Source organism: Gopherus flavomarginatus, chromosome 2 (genome assembly GCF_025201925.1).
Source record: "Gopherus flavomarginatus isolate rGopFla2 chromosome 2, rGopFla2.mat.asm, whole genome shotgun sequence".
NCBI lineage: Eukaryota > Metazoa > Chordata > Testudines > Testudinidae > Gopherus > Gopherus flavomarginatus.
Window position 1 is genome coordinate 71060222 of NC_066618.1, and position 25858 is coordinate 71086079.

General features: G+C 46.4%; 2 protein-coding genes across 2 annotated transcripts in view; both read left to right on the top strand.

Moving 5' to 3' along the window:
• The window catches only part of LOC127044059 (uncharacterized), a 238809-nt gene that overhangs the window by 114875 nt on the left and 98076 nt on the right, over nucleotides 1-25858 (top strand). The window lies entirely within an intron of this gene.
• The window catches only part of LOC127044620 (uncharacterized), an 81545-nt gene continuing 66931 nt past the window's right edge, over nucleotides 11245-25858 (top strand). The window contains exon 1 of the mRNA XM_050939711.1: nucleotides 11245-12127. Within this exon, the coding sequence (XP_050795668.1) occupies nucleotides 11309-12127 (819 nt within the window). The 5' untranslated portion in view covers nucleotides 11245-11308. The remainder of the gene's footprint in view (nucleotides 12128-25858) is intronic.

Genomic DNA, 25858 nt, shown 5'->3' on the forward strand with positions numbered 1-25858 from the left:
AAGCATGTACTGGAGAAACAGGCAAATGTCCTGACAGTTTACAGATCTGTGGTGGGCAGATGTCCACTCAGTCTCACACATAAGAAAGAGAAGTCTAAAAACACCTTTGTTGTTGTTATAAGAGAGAGAACCCCTGTTTTGGGCTTGGAATCCAATCAACAATTGGGACTGATATACAAGCGATTTAATATAGAACACAACTTGTCACAAGGTATTGAAATTTAGTAGCGGAATATACGATGTGTTCAAAGGCTTGGGAAAACTGCCAGTCATGCATAAAATAACTTTGAAGTATGCACACCCCATCATTCATGCAGCCAGGAAGGTACCTGAGGCCATGAGAGGTGGACTCTGGCAAGAACTGCAACATCTCCTAGCCATGGAAGTAATAGAAAGTGTTGAGGAACATGCAGATTTGGTGCACTGGCTGGGGATAGCACAAAAGAAATCTGGATTGTTGTGCTTTTGTCTTGATCCCAAGGAATTAAATGCTGATATAAGAAATGAGTGTTAGCATGTATCGATGAGAAAAGAAATCTTGGGAGAGACAGCGGGTGCCAAATTTTTCATGGTTCTAGGTTCATCTAATTTGTTTTGTCAAAACCGTTTGACTTCAGAGAGCTTATAGCTATGTACTCTTAATGCTCTTAACAGATACTGCTTCAAACGTCTACCTTTCAGAATTTGCTTTGCACCTGAAGTATTCCACAGAACTATGCAACACTTATTGAAGGTGTCAAGGTGTAAATGGATGATATTCTCATTAAGGAACAGGAATACAATGTGGGACTGGCCACAGTTCTGCAGATTGCCAGGGATAAAGGATGAAGTTGAACAAAGAAAAGTGCCAGTTCTTGACAAAAGAATGTATCTCTTTGAGTAAATCCTGTCAGAAAGCGGTGTGAAGCCAGATCCAGCAAAAGTGCAAGCTATCCTTAGGATGGCAAGCCCAAAACAGAAAAAAGACTTACAAAGGTTTATTGGCATGGTGACTTGGCTTGGCAAATTCATAGATAACATGGGTGATTAAAAATATACGACCAAGGTATTACTTAATGGTGTGGAATAGAACTGAACTAGAAGCATGAACATGAATGCTCCCATGCTACAATACAAAGTTATTTACAGATGCTTCAAAGGCAGGATTAGATGCAGTACAACTTCAAAAGAGAGGCTGTGCTGGGAGGCCAGTAGCATATGCTTTGAGACATTTCACAAATACAGAGTACAAATATTCACAGATTGAAAAGGAAACTCTAGGAACTGCATATGGCCGTGATGCTTTTCACAACTAAGTTCATGGAATATCTTTTGTAATTAACACTGATCATAAACTGTTGATAACCATTTTTAAAAGGGACCTGAGGAAAACACCACGTAGAATTCAAAAACTACTAATGAAGCTTCTGAAATGTGTCCATACCCTAAAATTCATTCCAGAAAATCATTTAATCCAAAGGAGTTACCCTATACAGTATCTGGGATGAATCTAAGAGAGCTGAGGGTCTAAATACTGATATCTAGATATAGATATTCACATCAAGATGCAAAATATTCAGAACCTGTTTAATCTCACAGGTGGACACAGTTAAAAAATGCTACAGTAAAGGATGAGATGCTTCAGTCAGTGATTCATGCTCTATTCTGGATAGAAAAAACAATTTAATGCTGAAACAGTATGTTCCCTTCAGGCATGAGATGTCTATGGGTTGTGGTGTATTTCTCAAAAGAAAGTGCATTGTGATTCCATTTGAACTCAGAAAAAACATGCTAAGGGCCATTCACGAAGGACACTTGGGTACAGAGAAGTGCAAAAGAATAGCACAGTAAGCTCTCTATTGGCCAGGCATGAATGATGACACCATTGATGTGATAAATACTTTTGCCACATGCCAAATCTATAGGCCAGCCATACCCAAAGAATCATTATTAAATACAGATCTGTCAGCTGGTGTTTTGGGACACTGAGAGAGTAAATACTTTTGCCTTAGAGGACAAAGATTATTTGACTACATTTGATTTATCCTGGCACTACCCAGAGGTAGAAATATTGATGATTGCCGCATGAAACCAGGTCATCCTGAAACTCAAAGCTTTCCCCCGCCCCCAGATTTGGGATTCCACAAGTAGTGAGGGCTGACAATGGACCCTAGTTTGCTAACAGAGACTTCAATACTTTTGCAGATGAATATAGATTGGAACGTTTTATTTTTTAGTCCTAGATATCTGCAAAGTAATGAGCTTGCTGAATGTGGTGTAAACATTGTTAAGAGACTGTTAACAATACACGCTATGGAAGACTTTCTCTTGTTGTATTGCTGAATTACAGTCCAGCACCTTTAGAATGTGGCGTGTCACCTGAGGAGCTTCTGCTACGAGGTCAGACATGAACTAAACATCCTCAGCTGAAGATGAAACAGGGTGCAGCTCATGAACAAATGCACAAATGGGTGCAGAAGTAAGGCATAAAGTCCCATTATGAGAAAACCATGCTGCACCGGAGGAAAATACACCCTTGAGAATCTATTAAAATTTGTTAAGGAGATAAGGCTGAGATGCTTCATCTTGTTGCTCCAAGATCATATAGGGCCCTACCAGGTTCACAGCCATGAAAAACACATCACAGACTGTGAATTCTGGTCTTTTGTGTGCTTTTACACTATACAGATTTCATGTGGGAGAACAGTGTTTCTCAAATTGGGAGTCCTGACCCAAAAGGGAGTTGCAGGAGGATCACAAGGTTATTTTAGGGAAGTTGCAGTATTGCCACCCTAACTTCTGCTCTGCCTTCAGATCTGGGCAGCTGAAGAGAACTGGCTGTTAGCCAGGCACCCAGCTTTGAAGGTGACGCCCTGCCAGCAGCAGTGCAAAAGTAAGGGTGGCAATGCCATACCATGCCACCGTTACTTCTGCGCTGCTGCCTTCAGAACAGGGAGGCTGGAGAGTGGCAGCTGCTGACTGAGGGTCCTTGGTCAGGACACTACTGAGAGTATCAATTCAGGACAAATTGCTTAGAGCAGGGCAGTTACAGCTGAAGGCTGGGGGTCCCTTGCACACCAAATCAGCCAAACAGAGAGGACTTCAGTTTTACTCTACTGCCTAACCAGAAGTCATACGAGCAATTCCCTTAGATCAGTGGTCCACAACCTTTCAGTGTGGTGGGCGCCTGATGACTAGCCACCGAAATGCTGCCGAGGAGCATGGTCACCGTACAAGCAGCTGCCGAAATGCCGCCGAGAAGCGACAACACCAAGCAGCATTGCCACTGAAATGCTGCTGAGAGTCTGCAGCACTTCAGCGGCAACGCTTCTTGACATTGCCGCTTCTAGGCAGAATTTCGGTGGCTGCTTGTCCAGTGGCTGCGCTCCTCTGTGGTGGGGTGCTCCCTTGTCAGTAGGTGGGCACATATAGATGCCCCGGCAGGCGCCATGGTGCCCACGGGCACTGTGTTGGGGACCACTACCTTAGATACTCCAGTTTCCCAGTATCACCACTAGCACTGCTTCTTATGGGGATGAATGGTTATGAAAACCAATACCCCAGTAAAAGGAAAAAAAGTTCTCCCAATCCCAAAGGACTAATCCCCAGACTCAGGTCAATATACAAGTCAGATCTTATCCACATATCATGCTGTTGCCAATCCTTTAGAATCTAAAATCGAAAGGTTGATTCATAGAAAGGAAGAAATATAGATGAGAGCTAAAAATGGTTAAATAGAATCAATTACATACAGTAATGGCAAAGTTATTGGTTCAGGCTTGTAGAAGTGATGGAATAAACTGCAGGTTCAAATCAAGTATTTGGAGTACATCCACAGCTTGAATGGGTCATTCAGTCCTTTGTTCAGAGCTTCAGTGTAGCAAAGTTCCTCCAGAGGTAAGAAGCAGGATTGAAGACAAAATGGAGATCATGCAGCTGCCTTTTATAGTCCTTTTGCCATATGGCTTGTGCTTCCTATTTTCCAAACACAAGCTACCCAGCACATGGCATGGAAAAACCTTAGTGTTCTCTCCATAGGCATGTCCCTGCATGCCTTGCTGAGTCACAAGGTGTATCTGCCTTCTCTCAATGGGTCAGTTGTATAGCTGTCATAACATTTTTCCTAGATCTGGACCTTAGCATCCAAAATATGGGTGTTAGCATGAAAACCTCCAAGCTTAGTTACCAACTTGGACCTGGTAAAGCTGCCACCAGCCAGGAATCTATATAGTGCCTGGCGCACTGTGGTCTCCCCAAAACCTTCCCTGGGGGACCCCCAGACTCAGATTCCTTGAGTCTCACAACAAAGGGGAATAAACCATTTCCCTTCCCCCCCTCCGGGTGTTCCCTCCCTGGGTTCCTGGAGAGATATACAGAAGCAAGCTCCGTGAATCTAAACAGAGGGACTCCACCCTCCCTGTTTCCAGTCCTGGAAACACAAGTACTTCCCCCCTCACCCAGAGGGTATGCAAAGTCAGGTTAGTAAATCTAACACAAAGAGATTTTCCCCCTGACTTCTTCCTCCCACCAATTCCCTGGTGAGCTGCAGACTCAATTCCCTGGAGTCCCCACTAAAGAAAAACTCCAACAGGTCTTAAAAAGAAAGCTTTATATAAAAAGAAAGAAAAAGACATAAAAATGGTCTCTCTGTATTAAGGTGACAAATACAGGGTCATTTGCTTAAAAGAAAAAAAAATGAATAAAGAGCCTTATCCAAAATGAATACAATTTAACACATTCCAGCAACTATACACATGTAAATACAAAAGAAAACAATATAAACCTTATTGTTTTACTATCTTTATACTTACAACTTGGAAACAGAAGATTAGAAAGCTGGAGATAGAAAAATCACTCTCATAGCTGAGAGGGTCAGACCCAAGACAAAGGACAAAGAACTCACACACAAACTTCCCTCCACTCAGATTTGAAAAAGTCTTGTTTCCTGATTGGTCCTCTGGTCAGGTGTTTCAGGTTACTGGTGTTACCCCTTTACAGGTAAAAGAACATTAACCCTTAGCTATCTGTTTATGACAATAGCTGATGGTCCTTAATGGGCCATCGAGCAGGCTAGGCAGTGCTGATAACAAATTGTTTGAGGTGTCACCCAGAAGCATAGCACAAGTTTGAAATACAGACAGTATAGAGCCAATATTTATAACTTTAAATACAAAAATGATACATGTATACAGATAGCACGATCATAACCAGCAAACCATAACCTTGTGATAGACACCTTATTTGACCACCTTTGTACAAGATTTGGTGCCACTACAGGACCTTGGTTGCAACAATGATCTATAGATCACAGTTCATGTCAATAACGTCACAAGAAGTAAGGATGACAATACCATACCATCCTCACTTCTCCACAGCTGCTGGCAACAGCTCTGCCTTCAGAGCTGGATTCCTGGTCCGCAGCCACCACTCTCCAGTTGCCCAGCTCTGAAGGCAGTGCTGCCGCCAGCAGCAGCAGCACAAAAGTAAAGGTAGTAGTACCGCAATATCCACTACAATAAGTGTGTGACCCCTCACAACTTCTTTATGGATCAAGACCCCTAAAATGACAACACTGAAATTTCACATTTGAATAGTGAAATAATGAAATTTACAATTTTTAAAATCCTATGACCATGACATTGACCAAAATAGACTATAAATTTGGTAGGGCCCTACACATGAGATGAAAACAAAACACATTTCTGTTGAGAAGGTAAAGTAAACATCTCTTTATTGATGCCAGTAAAAACCGTCTTAGATGAGCTACCTCCTGTGGAAGAATAACACAGTTTTTGCTCTTAGGTTGGTTGCAACATGTCAGAGGCAGTTTATTCTTAAGCAATATTGCAAGGGGGAGAGTGCACAAGGGGAGGTCTTCCCAAACGATAAACAATTAAGGCAAGCATTTATACTGTTTGTTACATACAGTAATGATCAACAACTGCATTTTGTTTATACATATTCTTTTTTGATACTTTACTTTTCTTAGCAGTTTTTGCTATAGTCTGCATTTTATTTTTTTTAACACAAGGTCAAAACAACCTCTCTTACAGTTCTTTTTTACTTGCCCAGGCTCTGCCTGGAAGCCTTGCATTATTAGCTATTAGAGTTAGCCTGACTCTTGCTCTTCCTAGACGACTAAGATGTCTGCACTTAATGCAGCAGTTACCAGCAAAAACACTTACACATTAAAGTAGGGACATCCCAGTAATAACAGCAACCCATACCAGAATGATACTGCCTGCTGTGACTGCAAGGGATGTGGACCTGTCAGACACAAGATCATTGGATACCCAGGTCAATTATCTGGGAAATACGCCACCATGACCACAGGCAACTGATGCTGTCCCAAGGCTGCTAGTGGAGGAAACTACTTCAAAGGAGAAGAGAACAGGCAGTAGCAGAATGGTCAGAAAACCAAAGAGTAAGTGAAAGCTACTGCAACAGATGAGAGAAATTGATCTTTTCTTTCCCCAGCTCCTATGCTTCTTCTAGGTTGTGTGGCTATATCTCAGCCCAGCCTTTTTTAAATGAACCTCAAACATTTATAAGAGCTGGTCCTCCGTCCCTCTCTAACAAGCCTGAATTATATGAACTGAGTTTGGTTTTAGCAGGTCTTTATGAAGCTGCTTCTGCATTACTCTGCCAATGCCTTTCAGTCCTGACTTCTAACTTCTCTACTTCTTCCAGTCTTGAACTTCTCATGAGCTGAGACTGCCAGTTAAGTTACAACTTTATAAAAGTATCATAATTTGAAACAGTCTTACAATAAAAGTAGAAAGATTTGGTAACAATCAATGAAGAAACGATATCACAGGCCAAATTCTTCCCTCAGTTACACCCATGTAAACTCTCTGAGTTCAATGTGACCACGTGGAGCTCAATGGGGCGACATGAATTCAGAAGTCTGTCCCCTGGAGCAAGTTTACCACTGCTCTACATCTTGTGCAGTCCCAAGGCAGCCATGCATTTGTCTGCTCATGTTTGTACTCCACTGTAGTGAAACTGTATTTGAACTGGTAGCTGCCTAGGAGCATTGCTCAATCTAAATTATATGGCTATTTCTTCAGAATAGTATTTCCAGTGTTTTAAATGGATTGTGTAGTGAATAACACTTAATAAACAAAGGTTTTGAACTTGGATTATAATACCATACATGTGATGTTAATAAAAACAAGTGCTGCATGGGCTAACTTTCCTTAGGAGGAACCAGGTGAGATTTTATTTGCAAGACCTGAGTTCAAGGTTCTATGCTTCCCTTTCAGTAGCTTGTAATCTCATTAAGACCTAAACAGTGCAGAGCTGCAGGCCCTCCCTTCTTCAGCTATTAATAATTTGATCAACTAATGTTACAAAGGGAAAATGGAAGTCTGAACGTAGGTCTTGCCAGGCACATATTCTAGGAAGAACAGATTTTCAACTATTTTATTTGTGATTTAAAAAAAAATCTACATATGCATTCTGGGAATTATTTGGAACTTCATCAGGTTGGGTCTTTTGTATTTTTCAGGGGTGTAACGTAATCCTTATATTATGGGAGTGCTCTATATCTGCAATCACTTTGGGGCAGAGGACCTCTCTTTGTTCTGTGTTTTTGTACACTGCCTAGCACAATGAGTCTTGACTACATCTCCTAGAATCTATGGTAATACCAATAATAAATACATAATGATAATAGATATGGAACTAGTTAATAACTAAAGTGCCTGTTGATGGCACTCTAGAATATATAGCATAGTTCCTGATTAAATTCCCTCTCTTGGAATATAGTGAAAAAAACTTCTGGTGCTCTGTAACTGGCTTCTGCTGTGCAGCTCTTTTCATTGGTACATAACACCATGGAAGGTCAGTAGAATGGCGAAAATATAGTCTAGTTTATTAGATAGAGTACTGGAGTATGAGTCAAGAAACCTGTGCTACTCCAGTGCTTGGTTGTCACTTAACCACTCCTTGCCTCAGTTTCCTCATCTACAAAATGGGGATAATACTGCTTACCCAAAGGGCTTTGAGATCTAAGGATGAAAAGTGCTATATATATCTTAAGTATAAAGTACAGTTATATTACAATGGCTGCAATTCTTCTTGGCCATGTTCTGGTAGTTCACTGAGTGCTGGCCAGAAGTCAAGCCCCCATAAAGAAATTATGTGGTTCATATTCTCAAAGGTAGTTAGGCATCTTACTCCCATTGATTAACAATGTGTTTGGAACCAAGGGGAGAGTGGGAGTCAGTTTAGGGGTGCTGAGGTGTCTATCCAGTGTGCAGGATTTCAGAGGAGTGGGAGCCGGTGGCAGGTGGAGCAGCAGGTATCATAAAACTTTGATCCTATCAATAACAGCTAGGATCACATTTCCATGTTGATAATAAATTAAGCCTTTTTTTACAGGTATTTCAGTTCAACTTTAAAGATTTTACTTGGATGTTTTGATAGTATGGGAGACAGGAACTACAGAAGGTCATTGAGAAATCAATATGCCATAAGCAGATCTCAGTACTGCAGTTAACATGCTATTGTACAAATTAACTGAAGGCAAGTTGTTCAGCTGTGCACTAGCTCTAGACAATCAACTCAGAGACAATGGGTGAGGTTTACACAACGTTGCAATGAGAAGAAAGTGAGTCAAAACACGAGGGTCTTTTCAATGCATTATCTATCAATCCTCTAGTCAGATTCTATTCAATCTAAATGAAAGGGATCAATGATACATTTAATTAGGAGTGTATTACTTCTGAGAGAGATTTACAGAAGGAATTAAGATCTCCAAAAGGTATGATCAGAGTCTGCCCCAGCTGCTCCTCCCCAACACATTGTATCATTTCTAACACAAAAATTAAGGCCAACATTTTTCAAATGTGGATTTTTGCATATTTAGGCACTTAAAATAAGTGACCTGCTTTTCAGAGGTGCTATGCATTGAGTTCAATGGGAGCTTGGAGATCCTCAGGGCCTCTGAAAATCAGGCCACTTACGTAAGTACCTAAATATGGATTTTGGGGGCATTACTTTGGGCTGCCAAGTTTGACTTTAATAAATAAAAGAACCCTTCCTAGCTGAAACTATATCAGCAAACGTGTGCAACAACAAAATCTGCGTCCTCTGGACTCATTCCACAAACCCTTGAGACATGCCTTGCAAAAATCCCAAAAGAAACAGGATGGGGATGTTAGTGTGCAGTAAGCTAGAGTGTGAATTTAAAGTACACTAACTACTCCACGCTAACTCCCCAGGTGAACACTCTTCCTACACACTCAGGCTTTGTCAACACTGGGGGCAGTGTGTTGGCTATGTGTAAAACAGCAGTGAAAAGCAGACAGCATCCACACCACAATGTATAGCAATGTGTAGCTACACTTGGCAGTGAAGGGCTCTGGTAGGGGGAGGGAGTGGGACACTAGACTGCTAAATATTACAGCGTAGTTATGGGAGGCATTGCTTGAGTGTGCGAAGAGTCATGTAGGGCATATACCCTAAGGTTCCGGGCGTGTCTGTCTCTGCTCTACTTGCCTAAGCATTGCTTCATTCTCTACACGGCTCTTTATACCAGTGTTATAAACAGATAGCTAAGGGTTAATGTCTCTTTCACCTGAAGCACCTGACCAGAGGACCAATCAGGAAACAGGATTTTTTTCAACTCTGGGTGGAGGGAAGGTTGTGTCTGAGTCTTTGTCTGTCTGCCTGCTTTTCTCTCAGCTTTGAGAAGTGATTTCTGTTTTCTAATCTTCTGTTTCCAAGTGTGAGTACCAAACATGGTTTTGTTGTTTTTGTATTAACATGTCTTACCTTAATACAGAGAGACCATTTTTTATGTATTTTTCTTTCTTTTTTATATAAAGCTTTCTTTTAAGACCTGTTGGAGTTTTTCTTTAGTGGGGAACTTCAGGGAAATTGAGTCTGTACTCACCAGGGAATTGGTGGGAGGAAGAAATCAGGGGGAGATCTGTGTGTGTTGGATTTGCTAGCCTGATTTTGCATTCCCTCTGGGTGAAGAGGAAAGTGCTTTTGTTTCCAGGACTGGAATTACAGAGGGTGGACTCCCTCTGCTTGGATTCACGGAGGTTGCTTCTGTGTACCTCTCCAGGAGCACCTGGAGGGGGGAAGGGAAAAAGGATTATTTCCCTTTGTTGTGAGACTCAAGGGATTTGGGTCTTGGGGTCCCCAGGGAAGGTTTTTGTGGGGACCAGAGTGCCCCAAAACACTCTAATTTTTTGGGTGGTGGCAGCCGTACCAGGTCCAAGCTGGTAACTAAGCTTGGAGGTTTTAATGCTAACCCCCATATTTTGGACGCTAAGGTCCAAATCTGGGACTAAGTTATGACATGGTGTGCAGTGGTGGGATAGAATCCAGAAGCCAGTAGGAATATTATATTTTTCTTTTCTCTGCTAGGGGCTTTTTAGCATAGAGAAACAGTTTGGTTTTAAAAAGGAAACAGAGAGAATTTTTTTTCTGCTCTCTCTGGCAGTTGTGGCTTGCATATTAAGCAAGAAACCATTAAGCTGTGACAAAGGGTCTTTTGTCACACAATAGCACTCCCATTAGGAGGCAAATACCAGCACTATATACATGCAAATAAAGTGGCTTTTCTGGTTTACTTAACATTGAAAAGATTAGCTAAAGAAAAAAAAGGGAAAAGGCACTGTTGCTAGGCAGACCCCAGGAGGCAACAGAGCCTGCAGTTCAGAAGATAAACACCGGAGGGCACCCCAACACAAAAAAACCAGGAACCATGCCTACCACAAAAAAAATGGAAGCCGAAGAACAAATCAAAGAAGCTGAACACAGGCGAGAACTGGAAAAAAGACTACAAGACATGGAGCTGAGGGAAAGAGAAAAAGAGGCTACCCACAGGAGAGAGTTGGAACTCCTAAGAGAAACCCACCGACAGGCCATGGAATTAGAAAAGGCTAAGCAAAACACAGCCAACCCTAGCAACCCTGCGCCAATAATTGTTCCACAGCACAGAAAATTTCCCACCTACAAGGCAGGTGATGACACCAAGGCCTTCTTGGAAAATTTTGAAAGAGCCTGTCTTGGGTACAGCATCCCTGAAGACCAGTACATGGTTGAATTGAGGCCACAGCTCAGTGGACCTTTAGCAGAGGTGGCAGCTGAAATGCCTAAGCAGCAAATGAATGACTATAAACTTTTTCAAACCAAGGCCAGATACAAAATGGGGATAACCCCGGATCATGCCCGTCGGCGTTTCTGAACCCAAAAGTGGAAACCAGATGTGTCATTTCCCAAACATGCCTACTACGTTGGGAAAAACTATGAGGCCTGGATATCAGGACACAATGTTAAAACCTTGGAAGAACTGCACCTCCTCATACAAATGGAGCAGTTCTTGGATGGTGTTCCTGAGGACATCACACGGTACATACAAGATGGAAAACCCAAAAATCTCGCGGAGGCGGGGGAGATTGAAGCCAGATGGATGGAAGTGGCAGAAAGCAAGAAAGCTACGGTCAAGGGGAACGAATACCCCAGGGGGCACACCGACCATAAACCCTACAACCGAGGACAGCCAAAGACCCCACATACAACCCAAGTAAAGCCCCAGACGCCCTATTCTTCCACCTCACTAGTCTCCAGTAACTCACCTCGGCCCACTGACCCATCAGATAGAAGATGCTTTAAGTGTAATGAACTGGGACATATCAAGGCCAACTGTCCAAAGAACACCATGCGAGTGCAATTCATTACACCACCATCACACCAAAGATCCCCAGGCCCGGATGCCTCTCAAATACCCTTGGAGCAAAGGGAAAATTTAAGAGTGGGCGGAAAGAAGGTTACTGCGTGGAGAGACACGGGGGCACAAGTGTCAGCTATCCACCAATCCTTCGTTGACCCCAAATTCATCAACCCAAAGGCCAAAGTTACAATTTACCCCTTCATGTCACAACCTGTAGACTTGCCTACAGCTGAACTGCCTGTCCAGTACAAAGGCTCGTCAGGAATGTGGACTTTTGCAGTCTATGACAATTATCCTATCCCCATGCTACTGGGGGAAGACTTGGCCAACCAGGTGAGGCGGGCCAAGAGAGTGGGAATGGTTACACGTAGCCAAACCAGGCAAGCTTCCAGACCCATTCCTGTCCCTGAGCCGTCCACAGACACCCCGTCTGTGTTACCAGAGACCCAGACAGAGGTAGTGGACCCGGATACCATGCTAACCACTGAAACCGCCACAGCACCTCCAGTCCCAGGCCCAGAACTGGAACAGCAACCAGCACCAGCAAGTGCAACCACATCTTCAAACTCAACGCCAGAGGGCGCCAGCGAGCCAAAACTGGCAGAAGCAACAAACAGCCATACCCAAAAGGCTCAGCCAGAGCCTGAAATACCCTCAGGTGCACCAGCGGAGAGCGGTTCACCAGCAACGGAACCAACCCCATCACCTACATTGCTTCCAGAGGGACCAAGCTCAAGTGCACAGTCTGAGGAAGAACTGGTGACCCCAGCCTCAAGGGAACAGTTCCAGACTGAGCAGGAAGCTGATAGCCTTCAAAAAGCTTGGGCGGTGGCACGGAGCACCCCACCGCCTCTCAGCTCTTCTAATCGATCCCGGTTTGTTATAGACCAAGGACTTTTATACAAGGAAATTCTTTCTGGTGGACACCGGGAAGAATGGCAGCCGCAAAAACAGTTGGTGGTTCCAACTAAGTACCGGGGGAAGCTCTTAAGCTTAGCCCATGATCATCCCAGTGGCCATGCTGGGGTGAACAGAACCAAGGACTGGTTGGGGAAGTCCTTCCACTGGGAGGGGATGGGCAAGGACGTTGCCAAGTATGTTCGGTCTTGTGAGGTGTGCCAAAGAGTGGGTAAGCCTCAGGACCAGGTCAAGGCCCCTCTCCAGCCACTCCCCATAATTGAGGTCCCATTTCAGCAAGTAGCTGTGGATATTCTGGGTCCTTTCCCAAAAAAGACACCCAGAGGAAAGCAGTACATACTGACTTGAGTGGACTTTACTACCCGATGGCCGGAAGCAGTAGCTCTAGGCAACACCAGGGCTAACACTGTGTGCCTGGCCTTAAAAGACATCTTTGCCAGGGTAGGTTGGCCCTCCGACATCCTTACAGATTCAGGATCTAATTTCCTGGCAGGGACCATGGAAAAAAAGACTGTTACTCACCTTTGTAACTGTTGTTCTTCGAGATGTGTTGCTCATATCCATTCCAGTTAGGTGTGTGCGTCGCGCGTGCACATTCGTCGGAAAATTTTTACCCTAGCAACTCAGTGGGCCGGCAGGTCGCCCCCTGGAGTGGCGCGGTCATGGTGCTCGATATATACCCCTGCCGGCCCACCCGCTCCTCAGTTCCTTCTTGCCGGCTACTCCGACAGTGGGGAAGGAGGGCGGGTGTGGAATGGATATGAGCAACACATCTCGAAGAACAACAGTTACAAAGGTGAGTAACCGTCTTTTCTTCTTCGAGTGATTGCTCATATCCATTCCAGTTAGGTGAATCCCAAGCCTTACGTAGGCGGTGGGGTCGGAGTGAAATGTGGCAGAATGAAAACTGCTGAGCCAGAGGCTACAGCATCTCTTGACTGTTGAACCAGGGCATACTGCGAAGCAAAGGTATGGACCGAGGACCAGTGGAGCTGTGCGACAGATCTCGTGGGTAGGAACACGAGCCAACAAGGCGGCAGATGAAGCCTGAGCCCTGGTAGAATGCATGGTGATGTGGCTTGGGGAAATATGAGCCAAATCATAACAAGTGCGGATGTACACCATCACCCAAGATGAGATCCTCTGAGAGGAAAACAAGCAAGCCTTCCCTTTGGTCTGCTACTGTGACAGAGCTGGGGCACCTTACGAAATGGTTCTGTCAGCGCAATATAAATGCAAGCTCTCTACAGATGTCCAGGGAGTGCAATTGTTGCGCCCATTGCGTTGAGCTGTGGGTAACATGAAAGGCCGAAACCACCTTAGGGAGGAAAGCCGGGTGTGGTCGTAACTGCACCTTGTCTTTGTGAAACCTAGTGTACGGCGGAACCACCTTAAGAGCTCTGAGCTCGGAGACTCGTCTGGCCGATGTAACAGCTACGAGGAAAGTTGTCGTCCAAGACAGGTATAGCAGAGGGCCGGTCGTGAATGGCTCGAATGGGGAAGACATAAGTCTGGTTAAAACTAGGTTGAGGTCCCAGGTTGGGGCTGGGCGGCGCACTCGAGGGTGCAAGCGCTCCAAGCCCTTGAGGGACCTCGAACCCATACAGTGTGAGAACACGGAACGTCCACCTTAGCCTGGCTGGAAGGTAGAGATGGCTGCCAAGTGTATCCTCAGCGATGATACCGCCAGGTCCTGCCGCTGAAGGCCAGAGGCAGGCCAAATAGAGGGGATCGAGATCTCAGTAGGAGCAAGATCGAGCATATTGCACCTGTAGAAGAAACGCTTCCACTCGGCCAGGTATGTTGACCAGGTGGAAGGCTTCGTGCCACCCCGGCTCAGTTACGCAGCAGCCACACCGTGAGGCGAAGAGGCTGCAGGTCTGGGTGACGAAGCCTGTCATGGCCCTGAGTGATGAGGTCTGGGTGGGGTGGCAAGGTAATTGGGTTGGTTATTGACAGGCCGAACAACGTGGTATATCACTGCCGCCTGGACCACGCTGGAGTGATCATGATGATGCGCGCTCTGCCCCTGAGGAGTTTGAGTAGGACCTAAAGAACCAGTGGGAACAGTGGGAAGGCATAAAGGAGTTGGCCTTTCCATGGCATCAGGAATGCGTCCAAGATCGATCCCGAGGAGAGACCTTGGAAGGAGCAGAACATCTGGCATTTTCTGCTCTCGCGGTGAGCGAACAGGTCTATGTGAGGAAAAATCTCCACTTCTGGAAAGCAGAACGCCTCACATGGGGCAGAGTGACCACTCGTAAGACAGGAAAGACCTGCTGAGTCAAAGCGCCAAGGCGTTCCGAACGCCTGGGAGAAAGGACGTCACCAGCTCCATCGAGTGGGCCATGCCAAAGTCCCAGAAATGGATGGCTTCCTGACAAAAGGGGGGAGGACCATGTCCCTCCCTGGTTATTTATGAAGCACATGGCCGTTGTGTTGGCTGTAAACACCGAGATACCACGGCCTCGCAGCTGCCGCTGGAACCCCTGGCACGCCAGGCGGACTACTCTCATTTTTGGGGCATTGATGTGGAATGCCAGCTCCCGAGAAGACCAAAGGCCTTAAGCTCGGAGGTGACCATGAGCACTCGAGCAGAGAGATGATGCGTCCATCGTCAGGGGCAGTGAGGGCTGGGGCGGATGGAACCGCATCCCTGCCCACACCAGGGAGGGAGTTAGCCACCACTCTAGGGAGCCTAAGGTGCTCGAGGGAACGGTGACTACCATGACCATTGGCTCCCTGTCCAGGCGGTACGCCGAGGTGAGCCGGACTTGGAGAGGATGGAGGTGGAGCTTGGCGTGTTTGGTTACAAACTTGCGGGCAGCCATGGACCCAGGAGACTGAGACAAGTGCGAGCCGAGGTCGTTGGGAAAGTCTGCAGACCTCGGATGATTGTTGCCATCGCCTAAAACCGCGGCTGTGATAAGCAGGCTCCGGCTAGGTCGGAAACCAGGATAGCCCCTAGGAAGTCCAACCTCTGCATGGGAACCAGAGTGGATTGCTCTGTAGTAATCATCAGGCCTAGACCTGTGAATAAGACCGTGACGATGCCCACGTGCTGAGTGGTTTGTGTCTCGGAGTCTCCTCGGATAAGCGAATCGTCCAGATATGGAAAAACGCATATCCGACATCAGCGAAGGTAGGCGGCGACTATGGCCGTATACTTGGTCAATACCTGTGGGGCTGCAGAAAGGCCAAACAGTAGGACCGTAAACCAGAAGTACTGACGGTTGGCTAGAAAGCGGAGGTATCTCCTGTGCGGAGGGAAGATGGCGTTGTGAAAGTATGCGTCCTTCATATCGAGGGCGGCATAGCAGTCCCCAGGAGGCAAGGATGGGATAATGGTTCCCAGGGATACCATGCGGAACTTCAACCTTATCCTAAACTGGTTGAGTCCGCGCAGGACTAGGAAGGTCTGAGACCTCTGTTCGAGTGGGGGACTAGGACATAACGGGAGTAAACCCCCTTGCCCCTTTCGTCCGTCGGCGCCTGCACCTCTTGTACGAGGAATTGCTCGTGAGAGGGGTCCCGGAAGGGGAACAGGGTTGGAACAAATTAGAGGTGGTATCCATGCTCCACTGTGCGCAGGACCCAGCGATCTGAAATTAACTGGGGCCACGCCAGGAGAAAGCGGGATTGGGATCCCGGCCTGTGACTGGTACACCGCCCTCAGGCGCACCTTGGAAGGTTCGTCTTTGGTCCCAGTGGTAATTGCGAGGGACCTTGACCTTGGCTCTTTAGGGGTCCTGACGTTTGTCTGTGACCACCGTGGCCTCGCCGTTTGCCAAAGTCCTGTCTCTGGCTAGGCACAGAGTATGGCGTCTGGGGACAGAAAGGCCTGCGTTTGGTCGCTGGCATATGCATGCTGAGAGAGCGCATTAGGACCCTACTGTCCATCAGGCTTCGCAGCCTGGGGCTGTCTTTGCCGCGAAGAGGCCTTTACCAACAAAGGGTAAGTCCTGAATGGCATACTGCAGCTCCGGCCGGAGGTTTGAAACCTGAAGCCATGAGATGCACCTCATGGCGACACCAAAGGCCAGAGTCCTGGCTGCTGAGTCTGCTGCGTCCAACGAGGCCTGGAGGGACGCTCTGGGTACCTTTTTCCCCCATCCTCCAAGACGGCAGCAAACTCTTGGCGGGAGTTTTGAGGGAGAAACTCCATAAACTAAACTACCTTCACCCAGGTGCTATAATTATAGCAGCTAAGCAAGGCTTGTTGCTTTGCTACCCAGAGCTGCAGGGCCTCTGCAGAGTACACCTGGCGGCCAAGTAGGTTCATTCGCCAAGCCTCCTTCGGTTTCGGGGCTGGCGCCCGCTGGCCATGCCAATACCTCTCCTTAACAGACTGAAAGACTAGTGAGCAGAGAGGCGAGTGGACAGACGAGTAGTCGTACCCCTTAGAGGGCACCATACTGGGTCCTCTACCTCTGGGACCTCCTCCACCTCAGGTTGTCGGGGGGCGTATCAGAATCGTGGTCCTGAGCATAAGATCTGCGCATGTGGGATGACACGGATGCGTGTCTGGATGGCCATGGAGGTACTAAAAAAAGGCATGGGCAGAGACTCTGACTCTATCGGACCTTGCCCAACTCGGCACCGGGGACCGGCACCGGGAGGCGTACCGGTACCTGGAACGAGATCCAGACCTGCAACCAGAACGGTGCCGGGAGGTCGACCGAGATCTTGAGGCTCGGGGAGAGGTTACGGGAGTCCCGGTACCTGTCGCGGTGCCGGGAGTCGGAACGGTGCCGATAGTAGCGGGTCGGCGAACGGGATACCGACCGGTGCGGCGAGTGCGACCAGTACCGATGAGGAAAACAGCACCGGGACTGCAAGTGGTGTCGGGTGTGCCGACGGGACCTAGAGCGTCTGCGGGACCGTGATCATGAACGGTGCCACTCTGCTGTGCCGACAGAGGACGGTCATATGAAGGGAGGCTTGGCAAGAGACTGTATTACCCGCACCGGCGGTGCCGAGGTCAGGCAGCATCGACTCTGTCATGGCAATGAGATCCCTCGCCGCTGGTAATGTCTCCGGCGTGGAGGGAACAGCAGGCTCAACCACAGTGCATACTGGGGAGCTGTCAGGCACCGGATTCGACGGCCCTCGTGGGACCGGGATCGATGGTACCGAGGTCGTCAGAGCTTCGGTAGGTGTCGGTGCTGGGCGATCCGACTTAGACGAGCTCTCTGGCTGCGGTGCAGTTGGCACGGAAGCAGCAGGAGCAGTAAGCTCAACCACGGAGCGTGCCGGGGAGCTGTCAGGCACCGGATTCAACGGCCCTTGTGGGACCGGGATCGACGGTGCTGACGTCGTCGGTGCCTCAGCAGGTGTCGGTGCCGGGCGATCCGACTTAGACGAGCTCTCCGGTTGTGGTGCCATTGGCACAGAAGCAGCGGGAGCAGTAAGCTCTACCACAGCGCGTGCCGGGGAGCTGTCAGGCACTGGATTCAATGGCCCTGGGGGACTGGAATCGACGGTGCCGATGTCATCGGTGCCTCTGCAGGTGTTGGTGCTGGGCAATCCAACTTAGACGAGCTCTCTGGCTGCGATGCAGGTGGCACGGAAGCAGCAGGAGCAGGGGGCTCAACCACGGCGCATGCCGGGGAGCCGTCAGGCACCAGCAGGAATTGTAGGCTCTCTCGACCTTGGAGGAAGGGAGCGGTGCCGAGTCGACTTCGGTGCCGGCGACGGCCGGTGCCGAAAGGCCTTGGCAGTACCGGCGGGGTCCGGTGCCGAGGAGGTGCTTCTGCCAGCCGCTTGATCATCGCTCGGTGCCAAAGGTGGAGGGGTAAGTGAAAGTCCCTCTCCTTTTTGTTCTCGGCTTAAAAGCCTTGCAAATGGGGCACTTAGCTGTCAAGTGTGATTCCCTGAGGCACTTCAAACAGGAGTCGTGTGGATCTCCCTTCGGCATTGGCTTCTGGCAGGCCGAGCCCATTTTAAAACCCGGTGAGCCGTGCATGGGCTCCGGCACCGGGTGCAGGGAAGGGGCTACTTCCTGAACCCTGCTAACTATTACTAAACTAACTATGTTAGCAAAGAAAAAACGTATAACTATACAAATATATATATAAAAGGATTATAACTGCATAACTATATACTAGAACTACGAGTAGCTAGGGAAGTGGAGGTCAGCTAAGCTGCACTCCACTGTTCCAACGACCGACACGGGCGGTAAGAAGGAACTGAGGAGCGGGTGGGCCGGCAGGGGTATATATCGAGCACCATGACGGTGCCACTCCAGGGGGCGACCTGCCGGCCCACTGAGTTGCTAGGGTAAAAGTTTTCCGACGAATGTGCACGCGCGGCGCACACACCTAACTGGAATGGATATGAGCAATCACTCGAAGAAGAACTGTGGGAAACTCATGGGGTGAATCACTTGGTTGCCACCCCGTACCACCATCAAACCAATGGCCTGGTGAAAAGGTTTAATGGAACTTTGGGGGCCATGATACGAAAATTCGTCAACCAATACTCCAATAATTGGGACCTAGTGTTGCAGCAGTTGCTGTTTGCCTACAGGGCTGTACCACATCCCAGTTTAGGGTTTTCACCGTTTGAACTTGTGTATGGCCACGAGGTTAAGGGGCCATTAAAGTTGGTGAAGCAGCAATGGGAGGGATTTACGCCTTCTCCAGGAACTAACATTCTGGACTTTGTAAGCAACCTACAAAGCACCCTCCGACACTCTTTAGCCCTTGCTAGAGAGAACCTAAAGGATGCTCAGGAAGCGCAAAAGGCTTGGTATGACAAACATACCAGAGAACGTTCCTTCAAGGTAGGAGACCAGGTTATGGTCTTAAAGGCGCAACAGGCCCATAAGATGGAAGCATCATGGGAAGGGCCATTCACGGTCCAAGAGCGCCTGGGAACTGTGAACTACCTCATAGCATTTCCCAATTCCTCACTAAAGCCCAGAGTGTACCATGTTAATTCTCTCAAGCCTTTCTATTCCAGAGACTTACAGGTTTGTCAGTTTACAGTCCAGGAAGATGATGCTGAGTGGCCTGACGGTGTCTACTACGACGGGAAAAAAGACGGTGGCTTGGAAGAGGTGAACCTCTCAACCACCCTGAAACGTCTGCAGCGGCGACAAATCAAGGAGCTGTGCACTAGCTTCGCCCCATTGTTCTCAGCCACCCCAGGACGGACTGAACGGGCATACCACTCCATTAACACAGGTAATGCTCACCCAATCAGAACCCCACCCTACTGGGTGTCTCCTCATGCCCAAACTGCTATAGAACGGGAGATACAAAACATGCTACAAATGGGTATAATCCGCTTATCTACCAGTGCATGGGCATCTCCAGTGGTTCTGGTACTCAAACCAGATGGGGAAATACGCTTTTGCATGGACTACCGTAAGCTAAATGCGGTAACTCGTCCGGACAACTATCCAATGCCACGTACCGATGAGCTATTGGAAAAGTTGGGACGGGCCCAGTTCATCTCTACAATAAACTTAACCAAGGAGTACTGGCAAGTACCACTAAATGAACCTGCCAAGGAGAGGTCAGCATTCGTCACCCATGCGGGGGTGTATGAATTCAATGTCCTTCCTTTCGGCCTTCGAAATGCACCCGCCACCTTCCAGAGGCTGGTAGATGGTCTACTAGCAGGACTGGGAAAATTTGCAGTTGCCTACCTCGATGATGTGGCCATTTTTTCAGACTCCTGGCCCGAACACCTACTACACCTGGAAAAGGTCTTTGAGCGCATCAGGCAGGCCGGACTAACTGTTAAGGCCAAAAAGTGTCAAATAGGCCAAAATAGAGTAACTTACCTGGGGCACCAGGTGGGTCGAGAAACCATAAACCCCCTACAGGCCAAGGTGGATGCTATCCAAAAGTGGCCTGTCCCACGGTCCAAAAAGCAGGTCCAATCCTTCTTAGGCTTGGCCGGATACTACAGGCGATTTGTATCACACTACAGCCAAATCGCTGCCCCACTGACCGACCTGACCAAAAAGACCCAGCCAAATGCAGTTAAGTGGACTGATGAGTGTCAAAAGGCCTTTACCCAGCTTAAGGCGATGCTCATGTCTGACCCTGTGCTCAGGGCCCCGAATTTTGACAAGCCATTCCTGGTAACCACGGATGCATCTAAGCATGGTATAGGAGCAGTGCTCATGCAGAAAGCAACAGATCACAACTTCCATCCTGTCGTGTTTCTCAGCAAAAAACTGTCTGAGAGGGAAAGTCACTGGTCAGTCAGTGAAAAGGAATGCTATGCCATTGTGTACGCCCTGGAAAAGCTACGCCCATATGTTTGGGGATGGCGGTTCCAACTACAAACTGACCATGCTGCACTAAAGTGGCTCCATACTGCCAAGGGAAACAACAAGAAACTTCTTCGTTGAAGTTTAGCACTCCAAGATTTTGATTTTGAAATTCAGCACATCACAAAAGCTTCTAACAAAGTAGCGGGTGCACTCTCCCGTGACAGTTTCCCAGAATCTAGTAGTTAAAAAGTGTTCTTAAAATGTTAAAGTCTGTTAGTTATATACTTAGTGGTATATGTAAAGGTGCATGTGTTGTATTAATCTGTTTATTTTAAAGTTCTAGAAGGAAATCTCCGCCAGTGAGCTTCCCCACTGTCTGCAATTTGGGGGGCGTGTCATAAACAGATAGCTAAGGGTTAATGTCTCTTTCACCTGAAGCACCTGACCAGAGGACCAATCAGGAAACCGGATTTTTTTTCAACTCTGGGTGGAGGGAAGGTTGTGTCTGAGTCTTTGTCTGTCTGTCTGCTTTTCTCTCAGCTTTGAGAAGTGATTTCTGTTTTCTAATCTTCTTTTTCCAAGTGTGAGTACCAAACATGGTTTCTTGTTTTTGTATTTACATGTCTATAGTGGCTGGAGTGCTTTGATTTGTATTCTTTTTGAATAAGGCTGTTTATTCAATATTCTTTTAAGCAATTGACCCTGTATTTGTCACCTTAATACAGAGAGACCATTTTTTATGTATTTTTCTTTCTTTTTTATATAAAGCTTTCTTTTAAGACCTGTTGGAGTTTTTCTTTAGTGGGGAACTTCAGGGAAATTGAGTCTGTATTCACCAGGGAATTGGTGGGAGGAAGAAATCAGGGGGAGATCTGTGTGTGTTGGATTTGCTAGCTTGATTTTGCATTCCCTCTGGGTGAAGAGGAAAGTGCTTTTGTTTCCAGGACTGGAATTACAGAGGGTGGACTCCCTCTGCTTGGATTCACGGAGGTTGCTTCTGTGTATCTCTCCAGGAGCACCTGGAGGAGGGAAGGGAAAAAGGATTATTTCCCTTTGTTGTGAGACTCAAGGGATTTGGGTCTTGGGGTCCCCAGGGAAGGTTTTTGTGGGGACCAGAGTGCCCCAAAACACTCTAATTTTTTGGGTGGTGGCAGCCGTACCAGGTCCAAGCTGGTAACTAAGCTTGGAGGTTTTAATGCTAACCCCCATATTTTGGACGCTAAGGTCCAAATCTGGGACTAAGTTATGACAACCAGTGCTAGCTGGGTGTGCTGTGTATGTACTCTACTAGCGTTGTAAGTGTAGACATAGCCTAAAGAGGGCCTTTGTGTACATTCGCTTAATGCCCCTTGGAAGTGTATTAAACTAAACCACCAGATGGCACTCTGTGCAGTAAGTATGTCCACACGGGGAGTTAGAGTGGAGTAGCTTGTGCTCACCAGTTACTGTGGGCTTTTTCCTCATTCAGACAAGCCCTAAATTGTTGTAAACAAACAAAATAAAATAATCTCTTGTATTATTTTCTTTTACTATGTTGGCTGATAAACGTTTTGACAAACTATCACTAAACCCGTTCTTATTAAAAATAACATCAGACAGTCTAGTTCTCTTTTCAGATAGCTTTGTTACCAAAGCAGGCATGTCCGTAGCCTTCTCGACAACTTCCTGACCAACACCACCACGTTCTGTTCCTCCTGGGGGACTATTCACATTTTATAAAATCAGGGCTGCGTCTCCAGTATTGGAATTCTGTGTGGCTCCTTTTGGCTTCAAAGCCAAGTGCAATGTACCTGTGGATCTAGCCTTAGATTTCAGATGTTGAATATGCTTTATACTGAACACAAAGGGCCAGATTTGTAGCTGGTGTAAGTCAGGGGAGCTCAATTGCAAGTCAATGGAGCTATGCTGATTTGTGACAGGTGAGCTCTGGCCCAAAATACAGATGCCAAAGACAAAGACATTACTCATTAGGCTCCCTAACTTTTTTTAAATAGGCAAACTAATAACTCAGCATCCTGGAATGGAATGGTACAGATTTACATTTAATTATGCTGCTTGTTTTAATGGTGAGTCCCTTTAAGGCCACCATATGACTGTAAGCTAAGAACCCCAGAACTGCTGGTAGAATCAGTCATTAGAGCACAGTCTGTCAGTGTAAAGCAGACTGCTGGACCTTTGCCAGCATAACAGCGTTGGACCTGTTCCTGTGTGCGCATCTGGATTTACTTCCCACAAGACAGCATGCTCGTTGCCTTCACAGATCCCTGCTTGGTCTGCCTTTCTTTTCTGGTGTGTGTGTTTATATATTGTGTAAAGGGTGAGATCCTCAGCTGGTGTAAATCAGGGTAGCTCTGTGGAAGTCAGTGGAGCTATGCTGATCTAAATCAGTTGAAGCTCTGCTCTGAAGTTGGTCACTTTTGATACATTATTTGCAGTTTACCAAAAGTAACCGCATATGGTCTTCATTACTAACAGCTTTAACAAAGAATGTTAACCAGGTAAAAATGTAGGGTCTCTGCACATATATGGGGAGAAGGATGCAAGAATCCTCTTCTCTAACCTCCTGCATCCCTGTGCAGAACTGAAGCAGTCAGGACTAATTACAGTCCTCCCATTCTCCTGAGCATGTTGACGGTTCCTGGCTAGTGCCAATGGAGACAGCAGGAAGAGGCAAGTTTGTGCTTCCAACCCTTCTCCATGTTGGTCAGTAACCAGGCTCAGAGGAAAACATATGCTGTCCCCTCTAAAATTGTGGCATTGAGCACTGGGAGGCATTGTGTTCCCACTGAAGGATTGTTGCATCTTAAAAGCATAAAAGAGCCTTAAGGGAATAAAAAAAAAATCCGCTGAGAGAGGGAAATAGGATTTAACTCACTTACTCACCCTCTGTGTCACAGGGGAAGCCAGGCCTTTCCTGATATCAGTAACTGTCCCAATGTTGATTGCCAGACCTGCTGAAGTACTGAGATGGAAGTCAGCCAAAGCAGACAGTCTGCTGGAGTTCAGCAGGAAGGAGGGAGAGAGGTACTTGTGTAACAGAAAGCACTTCATAAATACTGGATTGTGCTATTATCTACATATGTGCTTGGATTTTATTAACATAGCACTAATTTTGTTTAAATGCAGACATTTGGTACTTATCATTAGAAGTGTTCATTTGTCTGCCTTTTATTTTAATTAATAAATGCTATTTGTATGCTAAAATTAGAGGTGGTCTTGAATCTAAACCCTGGATCCAAACAGCCCCTTTTTTCCCATAAGGGTGGTGGCAGTTCAAAATCTAATTCTGAATTTTGCCTCTCTAATAGGTTGAATCCACGACCTGGGTCTGAAAGTCCCTGAATATATTTTAAGTGGAATTTTGGATATAAATTTTGTCCTTCTCTAGCTAAAATTTGAAAAACAAAATAACTTATCTCTGTTGCTCTTTGATAAATCTGTCTTATTGCTCTCCATAGGGAATAGAAAAGTGGGATGCTTCCAACTGGTTATTTCATCACAATAGCCCACCCAATAGGAATTTATCTGATAGACAAAAGTTTAAGTCTAAATCTGATATATGCACCAAAAACTCCTATTGAAGTCTTCATTGGGAGCTGTATGCATGTATCTGATGGCAGAATTCAGACCTTGCACTCTCAAGTCTGACTTGCAGAATTCTGCATGAAGCTGTGCTAGCAGGGCTGGCTCCAGGCACCCAGCACCGCAAGCAGGTGCTTGGGGCAGCCAACCAGCTCTTTGGTGGCAATTCGATGGCGGGTCCCTCAGTAGAGCTGCCGCCGAAGTGCCGCTGATCGTGGCTCCCTCCCTTCCCCGGCCGCTTGGGGCTGCAAAAACCCTAGAGCCGGCCCTGTGTGCTAGCAAAAATGTATGCTTAATTTATGCATGTCACCACTGTAATTTACACACAAAATTGTGACATTTTCTGGTGAAAAATATAGTTCACAAAAACCTGGGCTAAAGAGTCGTATTTTCAAGCTTTATCATCTCAGCCTCAAAATTAGCATCCACAATTGTGACAGTGCAAACAATAGTTACATGTACTAATTGGGTCGTTAGTAGTTAGAATTTCAAAAACACTCACCTTTGGCCTAATTCTGCCCCTACTGAAGTCCATGGCACCCCCTTCTCACCCCTTCTCCTTACTTCAATGGGAGCAGCTTTAGGCTGTTATTGAATGCTTTTGAAAATCCCACTCTACATAGTTGTCTATCTCATCTGTGCCTGCCAACATCAAGTTTTGTACATATGAATAAAGTTTTCATGCACAAAATATCAGATAGGGAGCTAGAAGTTAGGCTGGAGAGTCCTTTGAAAATCTAGGTCTTGGGGTAGGTTGCATACACATAGCTTAGCATTTTCTTTGGTTTAGTTTCCAAATTACCTATGTTGCCCACAAATTTGTTGCTCCTTGTTGTTTACAGCAGAAATAAAACATCACAGAATTGAGGTTTAAGTTATTTCCATTAAAGCAACGAGTCCCACAGCATTGTAAGTTTCCTTCATGAGCAAGTCGTCTGTCCTCTACATTGAATCTTTGTCACTCTGTCTCACACTGGTGTGTGGAACACAAGCTGAATGCTCACTGGGACACAGCATTTAGCAGAAACTTGATGCTATCCTATAGAATTGTTCTGTCATCCTACATTAGCTTAAATTTAGCAATAATGGCTCTCCTTTCAAGGTGAAATACAGGCAGAATATGATGAATTGTTGTGTATTTCTTCATTAATATAGTCCTGATTCAGGAATGCATCCCTGTTTGGGATTAAGATTAAGTAGGTGCTGTCCTGAATAAGAGTGGACTGAAACAAAAAGATTAAGTGCTTTTCTAAACTAAGGCTATGGAATCAATGCTATTATTATTAGATTCAAATTCAGATATGATATTGAGCCAAATAGCACAGTAAAATTCAAAAATGGGATTATTAGTAAGAACATGAATAGCATCTGCAGTTCCACCTGCTAAGAGACATCAGCATGCTTTATTGAAGAAACTGGTCTGGAATTGGGGACAGGAAGAAATTTACCCCCATTTT